This window comes from Sylvia atricapilla, chromosome 6, assembly GCF_009819655.1.
Source record: "Sylvia atricapilla isolate bSylAtr1 chromosome 6, bSylAtr1.pri, whole genome shotgun sequence".
NCBI lineage: Eukaryota > Metazoa > Chordata > Aves > Passeriformes > Sylviidae > Sylvia > Sylvia atricapilla.
Window position 1 is genome coordinate 17,418,932 of NC_089145.1, and position 20,323 is coordinate 17,439,254.

General features: G+C 43.9%; 1 protein-coding gene across 2 annotated transcripts in view; it reads right to left on the reverse strand.

Annotated features, from left to right (window-relative positions):
• The window catches only part of TSPAN4 (tetraspanin 4), a 346,925-nt gene that overhangs the window by 176,609 nt on the left and 149,993 nt on the right, over positions 1 to 20,323 (reverse strand). Inside the window, exon 3 of one of the 2 annotated variants that reach the window (XM_066320977.1) lies at positions 8,755 to 8,834. In XM_066320977.1, coding sequence (XP_066177074.1) covers positions 8,755 to 8,817 — 63 coding nt within the window. In that variant the 5' untranslated portion in view covers positions 8,818 to 8,834. Of the gene's footprint in view, positions 1 to 8,754; positions 9,131 to 20,323 lie in introns of those variants that run through there. The other variant, XM_066320976.1, reaches the window with a different exon arrangement.

Below are 20,323 nucleotides of genomic sequence, written 5' to 3' on the forward strand. Positions count from 1 at the left end.
CTGACAAAGGACAGGGAGCCAGGAAAACCTGAAAACGAGCTCTTACTGGTTATAATACCTACAGCTGCAATGAACAGACTCATGTGCACTCAAACTGCGGCCATAAAGCTCTCAGGGTCTCTCCTTTTTCACATCACACTTCTATTATTATATACTCTGGGGCTTGCAAACATCAGGAAAGTACTAGTTCACTGCAAAAGTGAAAATGTCTTGTGGTTGGAGATCCTGAAATGACCCATGAATAAAAAACAAAATTAAGTCTGTTTTTCATGTCCGAAGATGCTTCAGTGTATTTTTTGGTCGTGGCAGCACATGTTTATAGGACATATTTGACCTCTCCTGTCTTCTTTATTTTAGTTTACAAAGTCATTCTAAAACTATCAAGTATTCTGCATTAATAAGTACAAAGCAGATGGCAGATGTGTTAAAAGTCTGGCCTTCAAGGATTGGAACTTGTAACAGATTGCAAGTGGCAGTGGAACTCGACTCATATCCAGAGTTCCAGTTATTTTCTTCAAGAAAATGTTATTAAATATGTCACCCTCACTCCTTCCCAGGCTGATACAGATGAATTAGTGAAAAGATTTATTGAGACGTAAATAACCAATTTGTCCTACAACCTTGGATGAATGTCACTTACAAAACAAGAGTACAAATGTTCAACTGGCCAATATGAAGACAGTCTGTTTACAAACATTTACAAACTTGTCAGAAGCAATGTGGTGGATAGCATACAACTGAAATTTAATTTGTAGGGGGACTTTAGGACAAAGGTAATATAATAAACTGGCCACAAATAACCACATCTAAAATCCTGGTTTCTACCGGGGAAAGTAGGATGTTAAAAATTGTTACTGAAAGAAAACCAAGAAATTATTTGAATGCTTCAGCAATTCACAACAAACTGGAGCTCTGTTTTGTGTTTAGAAGAGCCATAAGTCCATCTTACGTGCAGAAGAGCCAGAAGTCCACCTGCCCCAGTATACACCTTCAAAACAGCCAGTGGTGAATACCAAGGGAGTAAAGAATGTCAGCAATGTCACAGAAATGCTCTATAACAAGATGACCTAGAGAAGATTCCAAACGTTCAACAAATCCAAACACACTCATGTACGGTGGTTGCCAAGGGGATGTTCAGCCTTGCCACTTCTTCAGGCGACTTCCAGCTTGTCCCAGGAACTGCGACAAGACTGGAAATTGCAAGTACCATTGATGGGAGAGCACAGCATGGGAGGAGAAAAAACCCTTAGAACTTCTGAAGGCCAGAACTGCCTCCTATGGAGGAAGCCACTGAGCCTTTCCAAGCATAGCAGCACCAAGAGGAACTTGGTGCTGGTAGAGCAACGAATGAACGCATTTACTGAGAATATAATACTTTCTCTGCACTCTCCCTTCTACCTGATGTGTAAGACAGCAAGGACAAAACAACTGGCAATTGAAGGAGGAAGGAAGGATCTAAAACAAGTTGGAGCCACTACCTAATTTTGCCACAGCAGCTGGCTGCTATCTAGTGTGTAACTGTGTGTGTGTGAGACTCACCCTAAGCCATACAGTTCAGAGAGACTCCAACATTAAGGTGACACAACCAATACCTGCTGCAGCTGCACTCTATTTAAAGTACCTGAGAACAAATGAAGTTGCTAACAGCTGTGTGAGCAATATGGAAAAGCAAGCAGGGTTAAAACCCACAACCAGCCAACCAAGCCAACAAAACAAACATCCAAAAGTTTTGAAGGTCTGTGCGTAAAAACTTAAAGACCAAGTCATTCTGGTCCTTTGTCATCTTACATCAAACCTTGTGCCTCATTCAAACTACTATTTCAAATGCATGGCATCGTCAGAACAAGCCTCAGCTGAAGCCTGTTATAAGGCTCTCCATGCATTCACACTTGACACAGGCCAGAAGGGTTTTTTGGAGAGTGTTGGGTTTTTATATTGAAGACAGACTTAAGATGTGTTTCAGTATGACAGTCTAATTACAGGCTGCAATTTCAATTTCATTTACTTCTGTTGCATCTCATGATGGCTTAACATTTCCCAGAGAAACAATTACAGGACAGTACTAAGAACACAATTTACTGTCTCCAATCTTCATGAATATGCAGAATCCATTCCACCCAACGCCACATCTCATTTCTGATCCCGCGGTGGTCAGTTTACACTAAAAATATCAGAGAGAAGTGTCTTGATACATTTTATATAGATACTGTATATTATTCAAACTGGTACAGATTTGCAACCTTAGCCAAAAGTTACATTCTAAATAAATAAATCACACTGCAGTAATAACAGCTAGAATGATTTAAAAAGCAGCGCCTGTGGACAAAGCGAGACTGGGATTTTATGCTCCTGTATACTGTGTGGATACAGAGTTGCAAACAATCTCCTGGCCAAAAGGTCAGGGGATTTTTCTTCTTCTAAAATAAGGACTCAAATGGGTGAAAGAGATGTAACACTTGGCAGAATGAACTAAGAGATGACAGCATATGCTGTAGCAGTTATTCCAGTTTTGATCATAGCCCCACTGATAAGAAATCCTGTGTATGAAAGAAGCACTGCCTAGCCTTCAAAATCTTCAAGCCAAGAAAAGAAGGAAGAGGAATAATGATGAAAATTATCTCACCTGCCTTTTTTCTTTCTCTGTGTAGGTCAAAGTATTGGCTGCAATAGATTTAGTAGCTGTCACTGTCCAGAAGAGGGAATTATGTTTGCAGCCATCTGACTCACTGCTTTAAAGAAGTCAGTTTGTCCACTCCTGCAACACGGCCACATATCTTGTGGGGTCTACTCACTGCTTATCAGTATGATGGCAAACACACCTAATGCTATGGAACTGCTCTGATCTTGAGCAACAGAAGCAGTAACCAACTTGAAAATGGTATCTATTATATGGTCAACTTTAAGGTAACTTTTTTCCTCAATTAACAGGCTTCTGAACCCAGTCTCCTAAGGAAAAAAAGAAGATTATGAAAAAGAACTGTGTTGGTTGAGTATGCCACGAAAACTCATGAGCCTATTTCCCAGTGTTCGCCCGATCTGACAAATATGCATTCTTCTAAAGTCATTAACTTCCTGAAAGTTTTCAGAAGGTATGCATTTAGATAGCTAATGTAGCCCTTAGCAATGCTTTCACCAGGAGATACAACTCCAGCAGGATCCTTAGTCCCTATTAGACATCAGGATCCACCCAGCAAAGGGACTGTCTGAATGGTGCCACTATGGAAAAAGCTATAATTGGTGCCCATACAAATCAGACATCAGGTAATACAATCATCTCTCTCTCACACTTGAGATCAGCCCTCAATAGTTCTGCTTCTCACAGAAATGCCATTTTTTTCAAGTCTGTAATTCCCACATCAAATGACTGTCCTTTCTTTAAAGGCAATGCTCCTCAAAAATACACCCTCAGAGAACCCTCAGAAAGATAAGCTGTCAATCAGACTGAGCAGTTTCTGGAAGGGGCAGGTAACAAAGGAGAATCAGAAACTCAGAGACAGCTAGAGAAAATGACATTCTGAGGTAAAGTTCCCATGTTTTAATTACAGAGAAGCAAAGTCTGCTTTGCTGATTAATCGGGCTTTCGTTTGTCGCTATCCACCTTTCACACATTTGAAAACGCACAGCCTGTCTTACTTCTAATCAAACTTCCTTCTGGGGGCAGCAGGCAGCTGGTGGGGATGTGACTGAGGCGTGCAGAAGGGCACCCAGCAGCTGCACCTGGTAAGCCCAGCTCCATGGGACGAGCTGCAGCCCTTGCCCATCAGAGGAGAACATGTGCATGTAATGATGATGAAATGGGGGCCTGCTTTCAAAATGGCTTACTGCCCTCTGGGCAATTCTTTTTCCACTAACTTAAGACTGCAGCCAAGTATAACCACAGAATGATTGCTGTCCTCAGCCACTAACAATCTGTAGAGCTTCTGGCTGTTTTAGCCATCAATCTCATTCAGCTGACTGATGGAGGATGCAGATGAAGGACAAGAAATCCACTTCAACGAAATCAGCTGCTTCTCTTATAAAATTCTCCACCTTCCAGCCAACAGCTCTTCCAAGCTAATGAAGTCAGATGGTTTCCCAACAAGGTACAGTGAAATGAAGATGACACCCCTCTAGCTCTACCCTCAGGCCAAATTTGGCCAGGATCACTCAAACACAATCCAGTACCCTATGGTGCATTTTCAGCCCAAGCTGTTCCCCTCTCCAGCTGTCCTGCGCAGTCAGTCTTCCACATACTATAAACATTTGCATAGTTCTCACAAGACAACCTGTGCTGCTGGACTCCAAGGAAGTAAAACGATGCCAGTAATGAGGGATTTCTCATTTTCATGACTTCCTCTCCTTCTAATTAAATGTGAGTAATGTTGGCAGTACCACCGGTGCACCAGGCCAGGAGTACTCATTGGTGCAGAGCTTCTCAAACTGTGCTCCATACACTGGCAGCAACAAAGACAGAGGCCTAGAGTCACATTAAACGGGTTCTTGGGTTTTTCCCCACACAGATCCTGGTGCATTCACTAGTGCTACCTGCCACTTCCTTGGCTCTGTGTTTCCATGCATTTCAGATTTGCACTCTGTGTCTCACAAGCAAAGATAAAGCATCTCCAGAGCTGTATCAGTTGGGAATCTAATACGGACTAAATGACAAAAAAAAAAGCAAAGTGCTTTGCCTCACCACTTCATCCAGGAAGGTGGAAAGCAGAGCTCCAGCTGCTCATTTCAGCCACAGTGTGTCCATCAGATGGCAACTCCCAAGTTTTCAACAGAGCAGAGCCCATTCCCCTGTGTCCTTGGGAGCCTACCAGATGAAATTAGAGCTTTCACAAAACTTCTTAACAGCTTTGTAGTGTATACAAACGTAGCATGTCTTAACAATGGAAAGGAAATAACAAATGGTGAGTTTTATAAATAATGAACTTCTTTGCCTCCTTTCTTTTTGTTGCCATCTCCTCTTTATAACTAGATTTCTAACAACAACATTTTACTGTTCAATTTCTCTACTGGTTAAAGCATTAACTGAAGAGTCAGCTATGGATATTCAGTTATTTGAAGGGCAAACTGCTACCTCTCTAGGTAGTTTACCCTAGCACAGGATCTAAGGAAAGCACAAGCCACTGGCAACACAAGTACAGTTAGCTCATTTCCTTTGCAGAGTCTTGGAGGTTTGGGAGCTAGAAGCTGAAGCAAGTGGGGAAGCAGCATAAGTCAAGAGGATTAAGGGAATGGTTTTTCTTTTTTCCTGAAGAACTCTCTCAGCCTTTAGGATATATTCCACCTTTTTCACAAAAAAGAAAAAAAAAAGAAAAAAAAAAGAAAAAAAAAAAAAAAAGAGAAGGCACCAGAGCCTTGGATTAAAAACACAGAAAGAGAAAAGTTTCTTTTACTGACTGTGAAGAAATGCTGGATGTCTGGAGGGGAATGTGGAAAACAAATGTTCTTCCCTGGGTATGTCACAGAGAAATAAAAATATTTCATTATGAAACAAAAATATTCTGCTCTGCAATTATCTGAGGCGGTCTTCAGTCTCAAGGGTTCAGCGACTCAACAAATGAAAATCGAAGTCCGTAAAAATGAATGAAGCCAAGTAAGTATTCTGTATCAGGTGACAAAAGTTATTTTGGGAGCTTGCAAACCAGTGAGTGCAGTGATACAATGATGGCTCATCTGCATCTGGCACTGTTCCAGGGAACGGCCTCTGAATGGCAATTCCCATTAGAGAGGCAGTGCTGCTCTCCAATACTGCTCTGCCCATGCTTCAGGACCCTGACACCCCAGAGTAGCTGCAGATGCACCAAGAGCAATTTGCACAGGCCTCCTCATGGAGAAATGAGCTATTTTAGGAGTATCCAATTCTTTTCTCTACAATAATAGCTGCTAGTCTACCAGTGGACTGATTCAGCACCAACACAGACAAGGCACTCCAGCCCCTGACACTCGTGAAGGAGCTTTGTGCTCCCTTTAACCGTCAGAAAGGGGAGGAGAAATTTGCTCTGTTTTCACAGTTATATGACAGCTTTTAAAAATTTTACAGCATGAGCGCAGCACCTAATCCAACAAAGCCTGCCAAGAACATTTAAAATCAAGGTCTCAGAGAATTTGCTTCCTATAAATTCACCAGTATTGTAAGAAAAGGATCTTTTCCTCAGCACAAATCCCACTGGAGTTGCACAGGGCTGAGGACTGTTTTCTGCCACACTTTGGGAAAGACAGCTGAAAGTACTGGGAAATAGGCTGTAGGGATGCACAAAATGTACTGAATTTAATGAATAGGAACAGGAAGAAGAAGAAAATATGATTTCTGACAGAAATCAAAGCATTTTCTCAAAACAGAATCAAGAGCAGGAAGAGGCTATAATAGGCATTTAGTTCATTTAATGCAATGACTGCTCTCAACACATGAAAAAGAAATTCCATTTCCTACCTAAACTATTGCCTATTACTAACCAACTACCCAGAGAAGGGTGGAGAGGAAAGGTGGAGTCAGCAAAACTTCTGTGAGCATGTATGCAAAAAGAAATCCTATCTTCCTGCAGAGATGCTTCTGCTTTAATTTCACAAAGTAAAACATGACAGATAACTGAAAACAAGATGAAAAACAAAAAACCAGCATCATCAACCTGTTATCATTCTGAGATTTCTGATCTCTAGAAATGGAATTTTTTTCTCCTTTTACTAAGGAGAGGCTAGCCTTTAAAAATAATTTCTTTTTAGTTACTTTCTTCACTGTGAGAAGGTGAAGAGCTGCATCTATTATAACTACATGCTGTGCAAAACTCATTTGGACATGATCATCATCCATCACTCCTGCTGTGCAGGTAGCATGTGAAAGGGAAACAAAATAGAGATCGTGCTGCAGTGTTTGACACCACCCACTCCCCTGCTCACAAGCTTCGTTTCTCCCAGAACCCAATTGCCACACAGAGTATTCTCTTTTTGGGACTCCAGCTTTTCTCTCCCTCCAAGCATATCTTGGGGCAGCTCTGATGGTTTCAGGGGGGAGACCTTTTCTTTTCTCCCAAAGCATTAAGGCTTTCCTTCTGAAAAGCATGCCAAATATATATTATTATGTGCAACCCTCTAAATACACACACCTTGCCTTTGTAAATACACACACATTACTTGCAGCAGTACCTCTTCTCATCACATGGATATGTTTCAGTGGAAGATGAATATTGCAAGAGAAATCAGAATGCCTGTATCCTTTGAGGCAATGCTGTGCACAGTCCTGGAAAGAGCTATTAGTGCCAGCATCCTACTGCTTTTTTCTAGCTCACACTTCAACTAACTGTCAGTGCTATCTATAATCTCGACCAGGGACAGTCAGTAGAGGCACAAGACTTGAAAAGGCAAGAAAGATAGTGTTTGTCTTTTTCAGAAAGCTCTGGAGTAAGCTGCAATAAATATTAGATGATTTTTAGGGAAGCAGAAGGAACCAGAGTTAGCCTCGAAAGACAGAATGCAGCCTTAACAACACTCTTTCTACCAGCTCACCCAGGATGCAAAGAGAGCACCCTGTTTCACAGCTCTGGTTAGTGCTGTGCCAATTCAGGGGACCTGCACTAGTTCATCACATCTGACTCTTGGTATGACTCAGGTCAGCAGGAGTTGCGTGCACTTTGTGTTTTCTGATGCACTGCAGCACGCCTGGCTTTGAACAGCTGTACAGCAGCGCACACTAGAGAACAGCTCTCTCCATCTCACCCACAGCCCTCCCAGCACCTCCAGCAACCCGGGAGAGCACAGCCCACCAGTAACACGGGCACGGTAACATCCAGCTGCAAACACCCCCTCCCTAAGGGCCAGGACAGGAGAGCTCACTTCGCAGCACTCCTCATTCCCCTCAGCATGTTAATAAGCCACTTGGGAGGAACGAGCCATCCAAAGGCACCTCCTGAGGAGCTTCTAACAGACCTTCCCACATATGATTCTGGATGAGGAACACTGAACTAGAAATCCTGTCCTGCCCTAGCAAACATGCTACTCCCTTTTTTACAGGGCTAACAGCATTTGTGACCTGGGTCCCCCCCACTGCACTTCTTTAGTCTCCAGCTACAGCCTACACTCCATGACAAGGGAGCGAAGTGCCCAGCCACCCTTGTTGTTGACAGCCACGTCGTTTATTAAAAAGATGATGACACATGCATGCTTCACAGTGATTTGATAAGCTCCTGCCACAGAGTAGCAGCCCCAAAAGCAGAGAGGAGCACTCTGGTCTCTCTCCATCCACATCTTCAACAGGGAATGGCAATGCCAGGACCCAGGACTGACAGTAACAGAAAGATTACCTGGAGATTCCTGACAGAGGCTTTAATGTTGTGATGTACCAAGTGTGCCATCTGCAACAGAGCAACGGGCGTAAGCACGTGCTCAACCTTATGAGTGTGAATGGCCTCAGTGATTTCTCTAGGACTGTGCATAACTTTTGAGGCAAACACACATAAGAATGAAAGATCAGGGCACAAAAAAAATGTACAGCTCTAACTAGAACAAAGTGATGAAGGCATTCATGCAACTGACCTCTATAAACACGCTCTTTTCTCTTCTACCACAGTTTTGAAATGCAGCTGAAGGCCAGGAAATGAGAGGATGAACAAAACCCTCAGCAGGTTATCTACACAAACTAATGAGGCTACAAAAACAGTAGCTTAGACACCAGTTTGTTCAACTCTTAAGTTTAGAAGCAGCAACAAGTTCACCTTCCATCTCAGTAAACAGACACAAAAGCAACCGGTCTCACAGTTCCAAACGTGTACTCACCCAGAAGAGAAGATTGAAAACAAACATTAGGTACTTGATACACTGCAGGCAGTTGTGAGCCATGCTGCACCTCTTCAGTTCTAGGAGAAAAATAAACGAGAGATCCAGGTAAAAGACAACGTACTTGTTTCCCTTGGGGGTCGTGTACTTAGCCTTGGTGGCCTTCGGGCCTGGGTTGGTATGAAATCCAAAAAAAGAGTTGCTGGCGGCCCCAAACTGGCCACCATACATGCTGCTGTATCGACGGAAGGCGCCATTCGGGAAACTGTAATCCTTGCTGTCCAGGGAAGGGCTCCTGTGATAGGTGGACTCATCGGTGCTGGACCTGCGCATGGTGCCTGCGGCTGTCCCGTCCCTGCTGCTGACAGCCGTCGGGTGAAAGGATGGCGATCTTCCTTCCTCCTCGCTAGGAATCCCCTATTGCCTTGCACCAGCTGTTCTTTTGTCTGCCATCCTGCCAAGGAGCTACGCGTGCGGTGCGGCAGCAAAGTTGGTGAAGTGAAGTCTGCTCAGCCAGGAGTTAGGGAGCAGCGCGCTTCCACATGAGAAAGACTTCTGCACAAGTAAACATTCCCGTCACTGTCACGAGCGTCCCTCCCGGCCCACCCCGCTACCAGGGAAGGAAAAATCACAGAGACATATACTGTACCCAGAGAAAAGAAATTTTAAAAAAGGAACCGTGACCTCGCTCGGCTCGCAAATGCCATATAAAACCCCGGCTCCACATGCCACACAGAGACAAGCGAGTGCCGCTGCCCGAGACCCGCTGCGGGACAGGAATTATCCGAAAGGCGAGCAGCTGCCGTGGCCCTTTCCCGCCGGCCACATCGCTGTTCCCCGCGGCGCCGGGCTCACTCGGCGCATCCCCGCGCCCCGTTCCCGCGGCGGGCGCCTGTGGCACGCCAGCCCCGGCGCTCCATTCCCGGCGCGGCCGCCCCTCCTCCGAGCGCCGCGCCAATGGCGCTGCCCGGGCCGTGCCCACAGCCCGCCCTCACAGCCCGCCCTCGCAGCCCGGCCCGGGTCCACAGCCCGCCCTCACAGCCCGAGTCCACAGCCCGGGTCCACAGCCCAGCCTGAGTCCACAGCCCGTGCCCACAGCCCGCCCTCGCAGCCCGGGTCCACAGCCCGCCCTCACAGCCCGGCCCGTGCCCACAGCCCGGGTCCACAGCCCGCCCTCACAGCCCAGCCCGGGTCCACAGCCCGGGTCCACAGCCCGCCCTCACAGCCCGGCCCGTGCCCACAGCCCGCCCTCACAGCCCGGGTCCACAGCCCGCGGGCCCCGCCCCGAGCTCCCAGCGCGGGTGCCTCTGAGGGGCTGCCCCGACACACAGGCGGCGCTGCCGGCGGGAACGGCAGTAATAAAGTGCTGCGGAGGTTTCGTTCGCCACAGCGCTGGGGGTGCTCCGCGGGCAGCGGGGTCGGGACAGGCCTCCCGTGGCGGAAGGCTCGTTTGTTCCGCCGCAGACCCGTCCCCGGCGTGTTCCTCACTGGCGCAGCCCCACGGAATCCCCGCTCAGCACAAGGCGCGGCCAAGCTCGTTTGCCCCCTGATCGGCATCGGGCTCCGTACGCCGGGGAGCACTTCCCTGAGATCTGACAGCTCCCACAGGCAGTAAGGAGTTGAAAATGTGCCACACGCAACTTTTCCCGGAAGGAAAAATCTTACTGAAACTGTGGCAATTACAGCATTAACACTCAGGAAAGTAAGACTCATTTACCATCTTTGCCCCAAATTCCCTGTGCAAGTAACTCATTTATCTCCGTATGTGCCACCTTCTTACCTGTCTGCCTCCTCTCTGCCTTCCTCCTCTGTCTGCCCTTTGATTTTAACTGGAGCCAAGTCAAAAGATGGCTGGCTAACTTTTTTTAAAAGGCATGAAGCATCTTGCCAGTCTCAGCATAAATCAAGAGTCAAAGGCACCAATTAATTAAAGAACAAATCAGTAAAAGTAAAATGAGCTGGTTTTGCACATCGCCTGAGCAGCTCACCCCTGCAAACCACCCTCTAATTCTGTTAATTTGCAAACTGCAAACTTAGAGCCCAATTATTTCTCTTCATTTCCTCCACAAACTATAAATACACTGACCATACCTGGTGCAAGCTTTAAAGAGAAAGAACCTGAGCATAAAACACAAGGGTAATAACTCCTGCGCCATCTGTTTCAGTAACTTTGATGACTTACAACTTTTCCAATTTTTGATTTCCCTAGCTCTAAAATCAGAGTTTTCTACTCGACTTCCCTCCCTTTCCTGCATAATATGAACTCTGCCCCCTTAAAGGAGTCTTCTTTCCCTAGCTCATAACAATGGTCCAATGGAAACAGATCAGAGTTCTCAATATACTACAAATTTTTTCCTGTGGTACCAAATAGTTCTGCCTCACCTGTATTACACCTTTCTCCTCACCTGTATTAAAACTAGACCTGTTTGGTAATAAAAAACAAAAAAAATATTCAAATATTTCCCACATTTTCTGTCATTATAGAAAAACGCTTGTGCACGGAGTGTCGTATTAAATGGTGAAAGAAAAACTGGGTATAGCTCAGCACACAAATTATGCTGAAACAGTGACAAGTCAGATAACTGTTATTTAACAAGGGTGCCCATGGTACCACATTTAGCAGAAGAGAATTTGGCATATTTACTGTAAACTAGACAACTGAAGCCCAAAGGCAGCTCACTACTATCTGAATAAGGAAAGGGCTAGAAATCACTTGCTTTCACCTTTCCTGAAGGCAGGAAATCATCAGTTCTTAAGAGAATTAAGTCCTTAATGTGGATAGAATAATTCATAAAGCCAAGATCTAAGGTAGTAGGAGGAGTTTCTAAATGTCTATTTTAAATAAAAAGTAATAAACATCAACACACGGTGGATGTATTTCAGACGGATGCAGAAAAGGCTTGAGGAAGGCTGAGGTCCTGCATAATCCTTAAAATAAAGGATGCTTTTCCTCCAGCCTCTTTTCACCATCATCCCATCACACACCTCATGGAAATTACAACATTTTAAAGGCACTTTAGTGTAAAATGTAGTTCTTGGGTAGCTGTTGTTCTTTCTCATGACAATACCAACAGCTAATTGAAAAGAGAGTCATTTGGGATACAGACATTACAATCATTCTTTTATAAAATCCTCCATACCAGGTAACCCAGTGAGACTCTCTTGGCCTAAATGGGAAATCCTTGAGACAGCAATGCTGCACCAACAGGCTAACTGCAGCTTGGATGACATGCTTACATGGAGTGATGTCCTGCACGGGAGCTGGGGGAAATCAGCCAAAGGAGAAGGGCTGGTGTACTCTACTCTTGCCCATCCCTGGTGTAAAGGGAATGCTAGGGGCAAGCTGCGACCCATCCTGGCATTGAAGCTGTTTAACAATGAAGTAATGCATGAACCAAGAAGGATTGCTTGGATATTGATACTTGGATACTTGGAAGCGTTGCATGACTGGGCCATTGTGTCTGAAGGGTGACTCAAAAGGCAGGTGAATTAGAGCTTTCACAAAACTTTGTTAATGACTGAGCCTAAAATCACAGGGTGGACCTAGTGACCTCTGTTCACCTCTGCTTAACATCTATTTTTTTCTCTCCCCCACTGCATCTCTCTATTCCCATCCTGTGGCCAATTCCTATTGATTCCTCTACACAAGAAAGCAAGCACTGTGCAGTCTCGCCAGCAGAGGTTCAATTTGTATTGATTCTGGTGGCACGCTACCATTTAGGTTATAACAACTCTGTCCCTGCCACTTTGAGTGGAGGGCTGGTAACCTCTTCACTGTCTCCAGCCAAAAGCCTGGCCCTGAAAGAGAAGAGACGGCAGTCTCTCTCTAATGACATCAGGTGAACCCCAGGCAATAAACTATAAAAGGTTTGGGCATCAGGGGCACATCTCTTCACTGTGTTATCCCTCACATCCTCTCTCTGAGCAGCTTCAGCTTTCACCTGACACACAGCAGCTTGTTCAGCCCACACTTTGCACCTCACCCTGAGCTGCAGCCACCACAGACCCCACACCACACTTCCACCTCCCTTACTATTTTGAGCACTGCTTCCTCTTCTTCCTCCATGATTTAACACCCACAACCACAAGACATCACTGCCTTCAGCTCACACAAAATGCAGCATGAATTCACCTCCTCATTAATTTAGTCTCATGAATCCTTTAATGGTTGCACTGGTTTTCTCCCTACTAATGCCTCTTGTCACTGTCTTCAGAATTCTGCATACCTGCTCCATACTCCTAATGAAACAACTCACTTTGAATCAACCTCAGTAGACTTTGTTAAGAAGTGATCCATGAAATAAAATTTTAAAGAACCCTGCTAGAAGGCATTACTGAAATACACTATATAAAACAGGGTATGGATGTGACAATTGCTCCTCTTCTGCAACAGAGGGGTGTGCAAAGGCATGCACGTGACAGGTGACAGTCATTCCCAGTAGCTTCAACATGACTGAGATCAAACTTTACTACATGAGTGGGATTTTTTGAGTTACTAGCTTTGCTTCACACTACAGCACTGAAATCAGATAAGGGTGATCAACTGATGAAATACACACCAGATGCTCAACTTTTTAATTTCAAATACAGGCAGAGATCACCACAGAAAAGTGTTAATCAAACCTGTCTGGCCCTGCCTGTCTTTTTCTTCGGCAACATGCCTGGAGAGAAAGCCCTTGTTTCCTCACCCAGTGCACTCTTTGCAGCTACTGTTTGGTTATGTTTGATTCAGTGATGCAGGTTTTATAAAAACTGTACCTCTTCCAAAAGTCTAAGAGAAACATTATCTCTTCTGACTGGAGGGTGAACCAAAGTTCAGGGCCAAGCTGGCTGTTTCAGCTAGGATTTGTTTGCTCTTGTATATTCATTTTGCATGAATATAAATGACTAAAAGAGCAAAGCAAAGAGAGTGAGAATATGATTTTTAACCTGACAGCCTCACACTGCCTCAGGTTTTCAGCCTCTGCTCAACCCTGCCCAGGACTGTTTAGTGTCTTCATAAGTGACATGGTGGCATACAGCACACCCTCACCAAGTCTGCAGATCCAGCAAGCTGGTGCAGTTACCACACCTGAGGGATGGGATGCCATCCACAGGGATCTGGACAAGCTCTGAAAGTGGGCCCATGGAAACCTCCTGAGGTTCAACAAAGCCAAGTACAAGGCGCTGCACCTGGGTTGGGACAACCTCCAGATTCAGCACAGGCTGGGGGATGAAGGGATTGAGAGCAGCCCTGCCCACATGCACCTGGGGGTACCGGCCAGCAGGTTGAGAGGGGTGATTCTGCCCCTCTGCTCCGATGAGAGCACACGTGGAAAAGTACATCCAGCTCTGCAGTCCTCGGTTCAAGGAAGCCACGGACCTGATGGGAGTGGGTCTGCAGGAGGGCCACAACAGCAGAGGGCTGGAACACCTTCCCTAATGGGAAAGGCTGAAAGCGTTCAGGTCATTCAGCCTGGAGAAGAAAAGGTTCCAGGGAGACCTCATTGCAGCCTTTCAGTACCTAAATGGGGCTAAAGAAAGATGGGGACAGGCTTTTTAACAGGATCTGTAGCAACGGGATAAGCAGCAATGTTTTTAAAGAGAGTAGATTCAGACTATATATAAGGAAAAATTTTTACAATGAGATGATGAAATATTGGATGAAGTTGCTCAAAGAGGTTGTAGGTGCTCCATGCCTGGAAACATTCAAGGTCAATTCAAACAGCAATCAACAGGCTTCCTCCCTAAATCCTGCTGTCTCTTAAAATACACATGATGCAATGAGTCTGCACATGTTGCTGAAGACTTCAAGCAAGGTGCAAGTGGGTCAGGAGAGGAGCCATAAAGCCAGCTCCCAAACCTGGAGAGTTTTACCAGACATGTTAAAACAGCCCCCTAAGAAATAGGTAAATCAAGCAGTATCAGTTCTACTCTGGGCTGCAGGTCCTTTGCCTCAAAGAGTATGACCATGGGGCTGTAAGCTGAGGATATCTCTAGAATCTTTTGTTTTCAGAAGAAATAGGAATGCTTCAAGAAGTGAAGCAGAAGATAGTATGCTTCACTGCAACCTCAAATTTATCACATACTTAAGAACCCAGGCCTTCCCTTTTATTTCCAAGGTTCCTGCTCGTCCTTTAGCAATTTCAGTATCTGTAAAAGGTTATAGTTTCTGGAAAGAGGTTGAGGTTTGGATTGCATGGGCAGGAGAAGACAGTCAGACATTCTAGAGATTTCCTCAGCTAATACAGAAATCTGTTGATATTCACAGCTGTACCTACAACTACTTGAAATATTTACTGATGCCTCCAACAAAACTTTGAAAACACATTCCAGTCACAAGCAATTTCACTTATATAGCAGACTTCAGGGTTGGTTGGTTTGTTGTTTGTTTTTTTCATTTTCTTTTTTTTTTTTCTTTATAAATAAGGAAATTTGCATTCAAAAAAAATCTTCAATACTTAATAGCTCATCTCCTTCTGCTCACATGTCACCTGAAGTCATGATCTTTGGTTTATAGCATAATTAGTTGCTATGGAAATAACATAATCATAAACACAGAGAAAATATTCTAGGTATGATTTGCAATGCTCTTTATTTAAGCCTGTGCACAAGTAACTTTGTAGAAACCTCATTCCTTTTTACATGCGCTCATCTGCATAACTGCTGCCATCACCTCTGCGTGTGCTTTCAGACTCACTGCTGTTCCTACATGCATGACTCACACTAAGGGCATTTCCTTCATCCATCCCGGAGCATCTGTGTGTTCAAACAGTGCTGAGAGTGTACATACACAGAGAATAGCCAGTGCCAAGTCAGACTAAACAAATGAAATATCTTAAAAATTATCTGGTATCAGCCCCCGAAACTCTGTGCACCACAGAGCTCCCCCACCATTTGTGCTTTCTGGGTTCTTGCCATCCTGTGCTTTGCTAATGATTTCTTTTGTCCAGTAGTAAAAATTTTAGAGTAAGGAGATTCCTTGTTTCCCCGGGAAATTCTGCATGTTTGAGCCCTACACAGAGAGGATTATTGCTGCAGATGAAAGACAAACAGCGCCAGCCTGCAAATTCCTGAAGAAGCAGAAAGCCTGTTTCCTTACTAATGCCCTCAGTAATAAAGAATGAAAGAGCAGAAATAAAGAACCCATCTGACATGCTGTAGAAGAAGAGTTGTAGCCCAAATAAAACTTTTGTCAAGACCTATCTTTGCAGCGTCAGCAGGTCCTCGCAGCAAAGATGCAATTTATGTGCTAGTTCTCTTAAAAATCAGGTTACTTTCTCTAACCTGAGAGATCAGCTGACGTTCAAAGAAACACCTCTTCAAACACACATGTGGTACTCGGGATCTTTCTGTCAAGTATAAAGTAATCAGCCATGAAAATCTTTAAACTGCACAGTTCTGATGAAAGGAGAAAGTTATTGCAAAAGCAGAAGCAGACAAAACAAAACAACGACTTAGAAAAACTCAAGGATTCAATAATGCTCACTAACTAGTGTCTGCCTTTTAACATCTTTATGGATTTTTTCCTTGGAGACTCAAAATAGATTCTCCTCTTGTCTTGCATCCTTAAAAACAGGACTAAGGTTTTGCACGCATATGAGCATGAAGCAAAGTTCACATCACCATATTTCAGCTCCATTTCCAAAGCAACCAAGGCCCAGAAGCGCTCACTGACCTCACAGGCACCCGAGCGAGCGTCGGCACATTTGAGAATCAGGTCACAGAGAGCCCATTTCGACTGAGTACTTACTCAACCACAGCTTTCACTGCTTTGAGATATTCACGTCCTGAAACAGTAGGCACACATTCAGTGCTTTCACAACTGGGACATGAGCAGGAGAAATGCGTTGTTTCAAAGGCTTCGGATCAAGCTGGACTCTGCAGGTGCTGCTGGAGCAGAAGGAATTCCTCCCTGAGCACACCTTTGAGGCTGCTGATGCACAGATCTGCTGGCTGGGACGTGCCTTCAGCCAGAAGAGCGGGGTTTGAAACAGGGTGAGGAGCTCTCCTACCAGCAGCTCAGTCAGCAGACGTGAGTGAGCACACCAAGACCCCAGGGCTGGCCAGAGAAGTGATCTCTGCTCCTGCACTGCTGGCCCCGCATCCTTCTCCTCATAGCCAAAAGTCCTGTTTGCTCACAGCTCCCTTTGGCTCCCCTTCCAAAATCCAAAGGGGTGTTGGAGAGAGCTTAAAATTAAAAAAAACGAAATATTAAAGGGCCTTTGAAAGGGAATGATAAACAAAAACACTATGTGATACCTATATATCGAAATTAAAATGTAATGAACCTGTACAAGGAAAATGCAAGTGGCTATAGATCTTGTTATATATTAGATTATCAGCCTCTGTTTCTTTTCTTACTATTGTATGGAATCACCAGAGTTGTATCATGGCACATAGTAAAAGTAAACAGCAGTGGATCTCTTATTCTTGACATCTCTGTAACCATTCAAGCAAAAATAAAGGAGCTTCTGATATCAAAAAATAAAAAAATTCAAATAATTCTGGGCAGGAGCACAATATTTGGCTTTCTGATTTGATATTCTAAGTATTTGTAACAGTAAAGAGTAAAAAAATAACTTGACATATATTTAAATAAATATTTGAACAGACAACACATACAAGTAAATAATTTAAAACAATAGCCTAGGATTTACAGTCCTAATAGGCATATTAGTGAATACAATAGTGGTAATGCTTGAAATAAAAATGTTCTTTTGCAACAAAAAGTATCATCTGCACTAGAAATCATGTATTTGTATTTACTTCTTCACATTACCACAATCCAGCTCTTTTGATATGTCACTGTCAAAATCTTTAAGTAAACTCATGTTCCTAAGGGCTCAGCAACACAAATAGAGGAGGCATCTGTATTTCAAGGCAGCACAGGTGCCATATCCTTTTTGCAAAACATACCTAAATTCAGTTACCAAAACATAATACAGAACCTCTAGTTCAGCAAACTCAAGATGTCTTTAAAATATATATATATATATATATATATATATATAAACTCATCCCTATTTATTAAGGTGCTTAATGCTATTTAACTTTAATCATGGAGGCTTTGTTTGGACAGAAATAAGGATATAACTTAGAGCTTTAGTGATACAGAATGAAAGATAATTGGTGCCTGAATTAAGATGCTCATTGCAAAGGTACTGCCAAAGGATCTGTTTAGTCTTTGAAGTCAGCACCTATTTTGCATACTGGCTATGATTCTGCGTTTAATCAACACCAAATTTGTGCCTGAATTACATCTGAGCATTCGTGCCCAGTGTCTCCTATTAGTCTGTAGTAGGCTTCCAGACATTCCCACTCTGTAAGAAACACTTGTCACAGGACCTTTGCAAAATTTAATCCTGCTAAAATATCTAAGCTCTAGCATACACTAAACTGCTAAAAATGCAAGGTCAAACTCTTCTGCAGTCTGACCTCCAAGCAGTTTGTTTGCTGTGTTATTTATGAGGATGTTTATGAAGGCAGATTTATACACTAAAAAAAAATCATTCTGCATCAAATCACCAAGAAGCCATCTGAAAAGGAGCTTTTCCACAGAAAAAAAAATCTGTTCCATGATGATTTTCAGAAATGACAGGGAATGCGCAGAGAAAAAACAGGCCTCCTGACTTTTGTATTCTGTATTCCTGCCTTTAAACAAAGTTTATTTGATAGGGAAAGAAGACCTCCTTAAAAAAATATTTATTTTACATGAATTTCCAGATATCTAAGGAGCATATTAAGCTTCTGCATAGCCCTGGTATTGCTAAAGATATTTATCTCAAATAACACATGATTATGAGCAATAAAACTTTAATTAAGATGCTTTATAGCCTTTTATACGTGTCAGCCCAACCTATGCTGTAGGGTAAACAGTACTTTTAATTTCTATTTGTGATGTTTACACTGTGCAAAGCGATTCATTACAGTAAAAGCTGGTTATCATTTCTTAGAAGGCTACACACATTCCTTGGTTCAAGTCCATCTGGATAAACCAAAAAGTAATTTTTGTTTGCATCTATATTGCTTGGAATTCTTATGCAGCCAGTCATTAAAAAAAAGAAAAAAATAATTTCTCTAGTGGTCATACTCAGAGGAGGTGGCATTCAATTTTTTAATGCAAGATAGAGGCAGGAGGATTGAATCCGAGACTCCCTTTACCAAATTGGAATGGGATTTCTTTACTGGTCTGTTTAAGACAGGATAGGTGGGACAAGTATGGCAGAACAGATGTGACATTAAAGCTCCAAAAACTGCGAGGAAAGAAGGGCTGCCATTCCCACCAGAGCCTGCAAGGGCTCCCTGCTGGCCTGCCAGCTCTGTGGGCAGACAAGCAGTCACAAAGGCATCCTGGATGCCTTTGCCTTCAGACAGGTGTTGGACCCCATCCCACAGTGAAATGTGTAGCACCTTTCTTGCCTAACAACGTCGGGAAGAATTTCAAGCGGAACACACCCCTTACAGACAAATTTTTTAAAAATGCAACCTAAAAAGAAACCAAAATCAGCTCCTCAATAAGCAATTGAAACTAGAAAAATGTCCCTTTGAAATGGGTAGGACTCACAGTGCTGCATGTGGTAGTCCGATTGCAGCTTCGGTCCAGCTTTAAGCCCAGGAAAACCCTGGCCTGGCCTCAGGTGCTGCTCCATCAGCAAATCCTGCTAGAAAGGGAACCAAGCTAAAGTTGGCTTTGGCAAGAGAGGTGCAAATCTGATTTTCCTTCATGGAGTTAAGTTACAGACCCTGCAAACTCAAGCCTCTTGCAGCTGGAAGCTGACAGCCTCAGATGAGAGGAATTTATCATTATTATTTTAGCATGAGAGCAGCTTACTGATTGCAGCTTGACAACTCAAGTTAATTAGTTGATGAAGGGTCTGATACACTCTGGCTGGCTCCACATCTGTGGACGATGACACAATCAGTAGAATGAAATCCACACTTAAATAGTCTTTGGTCTTTTTAATCCTAAACTACAGATCACAAAATCCACGTAACAAAACTTGGAGATCAGAGGAATTACACAAGAGGTTCCCCTTTCCCTGGCCCTCGGGACAGTCTGGTCTCTGCTGCTTAGTGAAGCTCATAAACAGACAGGCTTGATTTCAAAAGCATCCTCTTTTCTGCCTGGACTCCCAGTGGTTCTCAGTAATAACATAACTGGTTTGAGGACAGCCTGGCAATGTCCCTTCACGGCTGCTTTCCCCAGCAGGGAAATACCAAGCCGCAGCCTTTCTTCTGCTCCTGCCAAACACCAGGTGGGATTTACCTACCCTGTCAAAGTGATTATGTCAAGATGATCTGGCCCCACCTATCAATGCTCTGATGCTATTTTGCATCAAACCTTACAATCTGTTTCAGTTCTTACCCACTGACAGCTAAAATAGCATGTGAGGCCACAATGTCCCAAGCTCCTAAGAAATACCAGAGAAGCAGAAATGGCAGGGAAATCTGGCTGGGAAGTGATCTGGGGGGCTGGAGCCACTGAAAGCCACTAAGCAGTGAGGAAGGGGTAGAGCATTACCTGTTGGGAACAAGGACAGGCTGCTGCTGGTACATAGACCTGGAGCCTGGGATCAGTGGGAGCTGC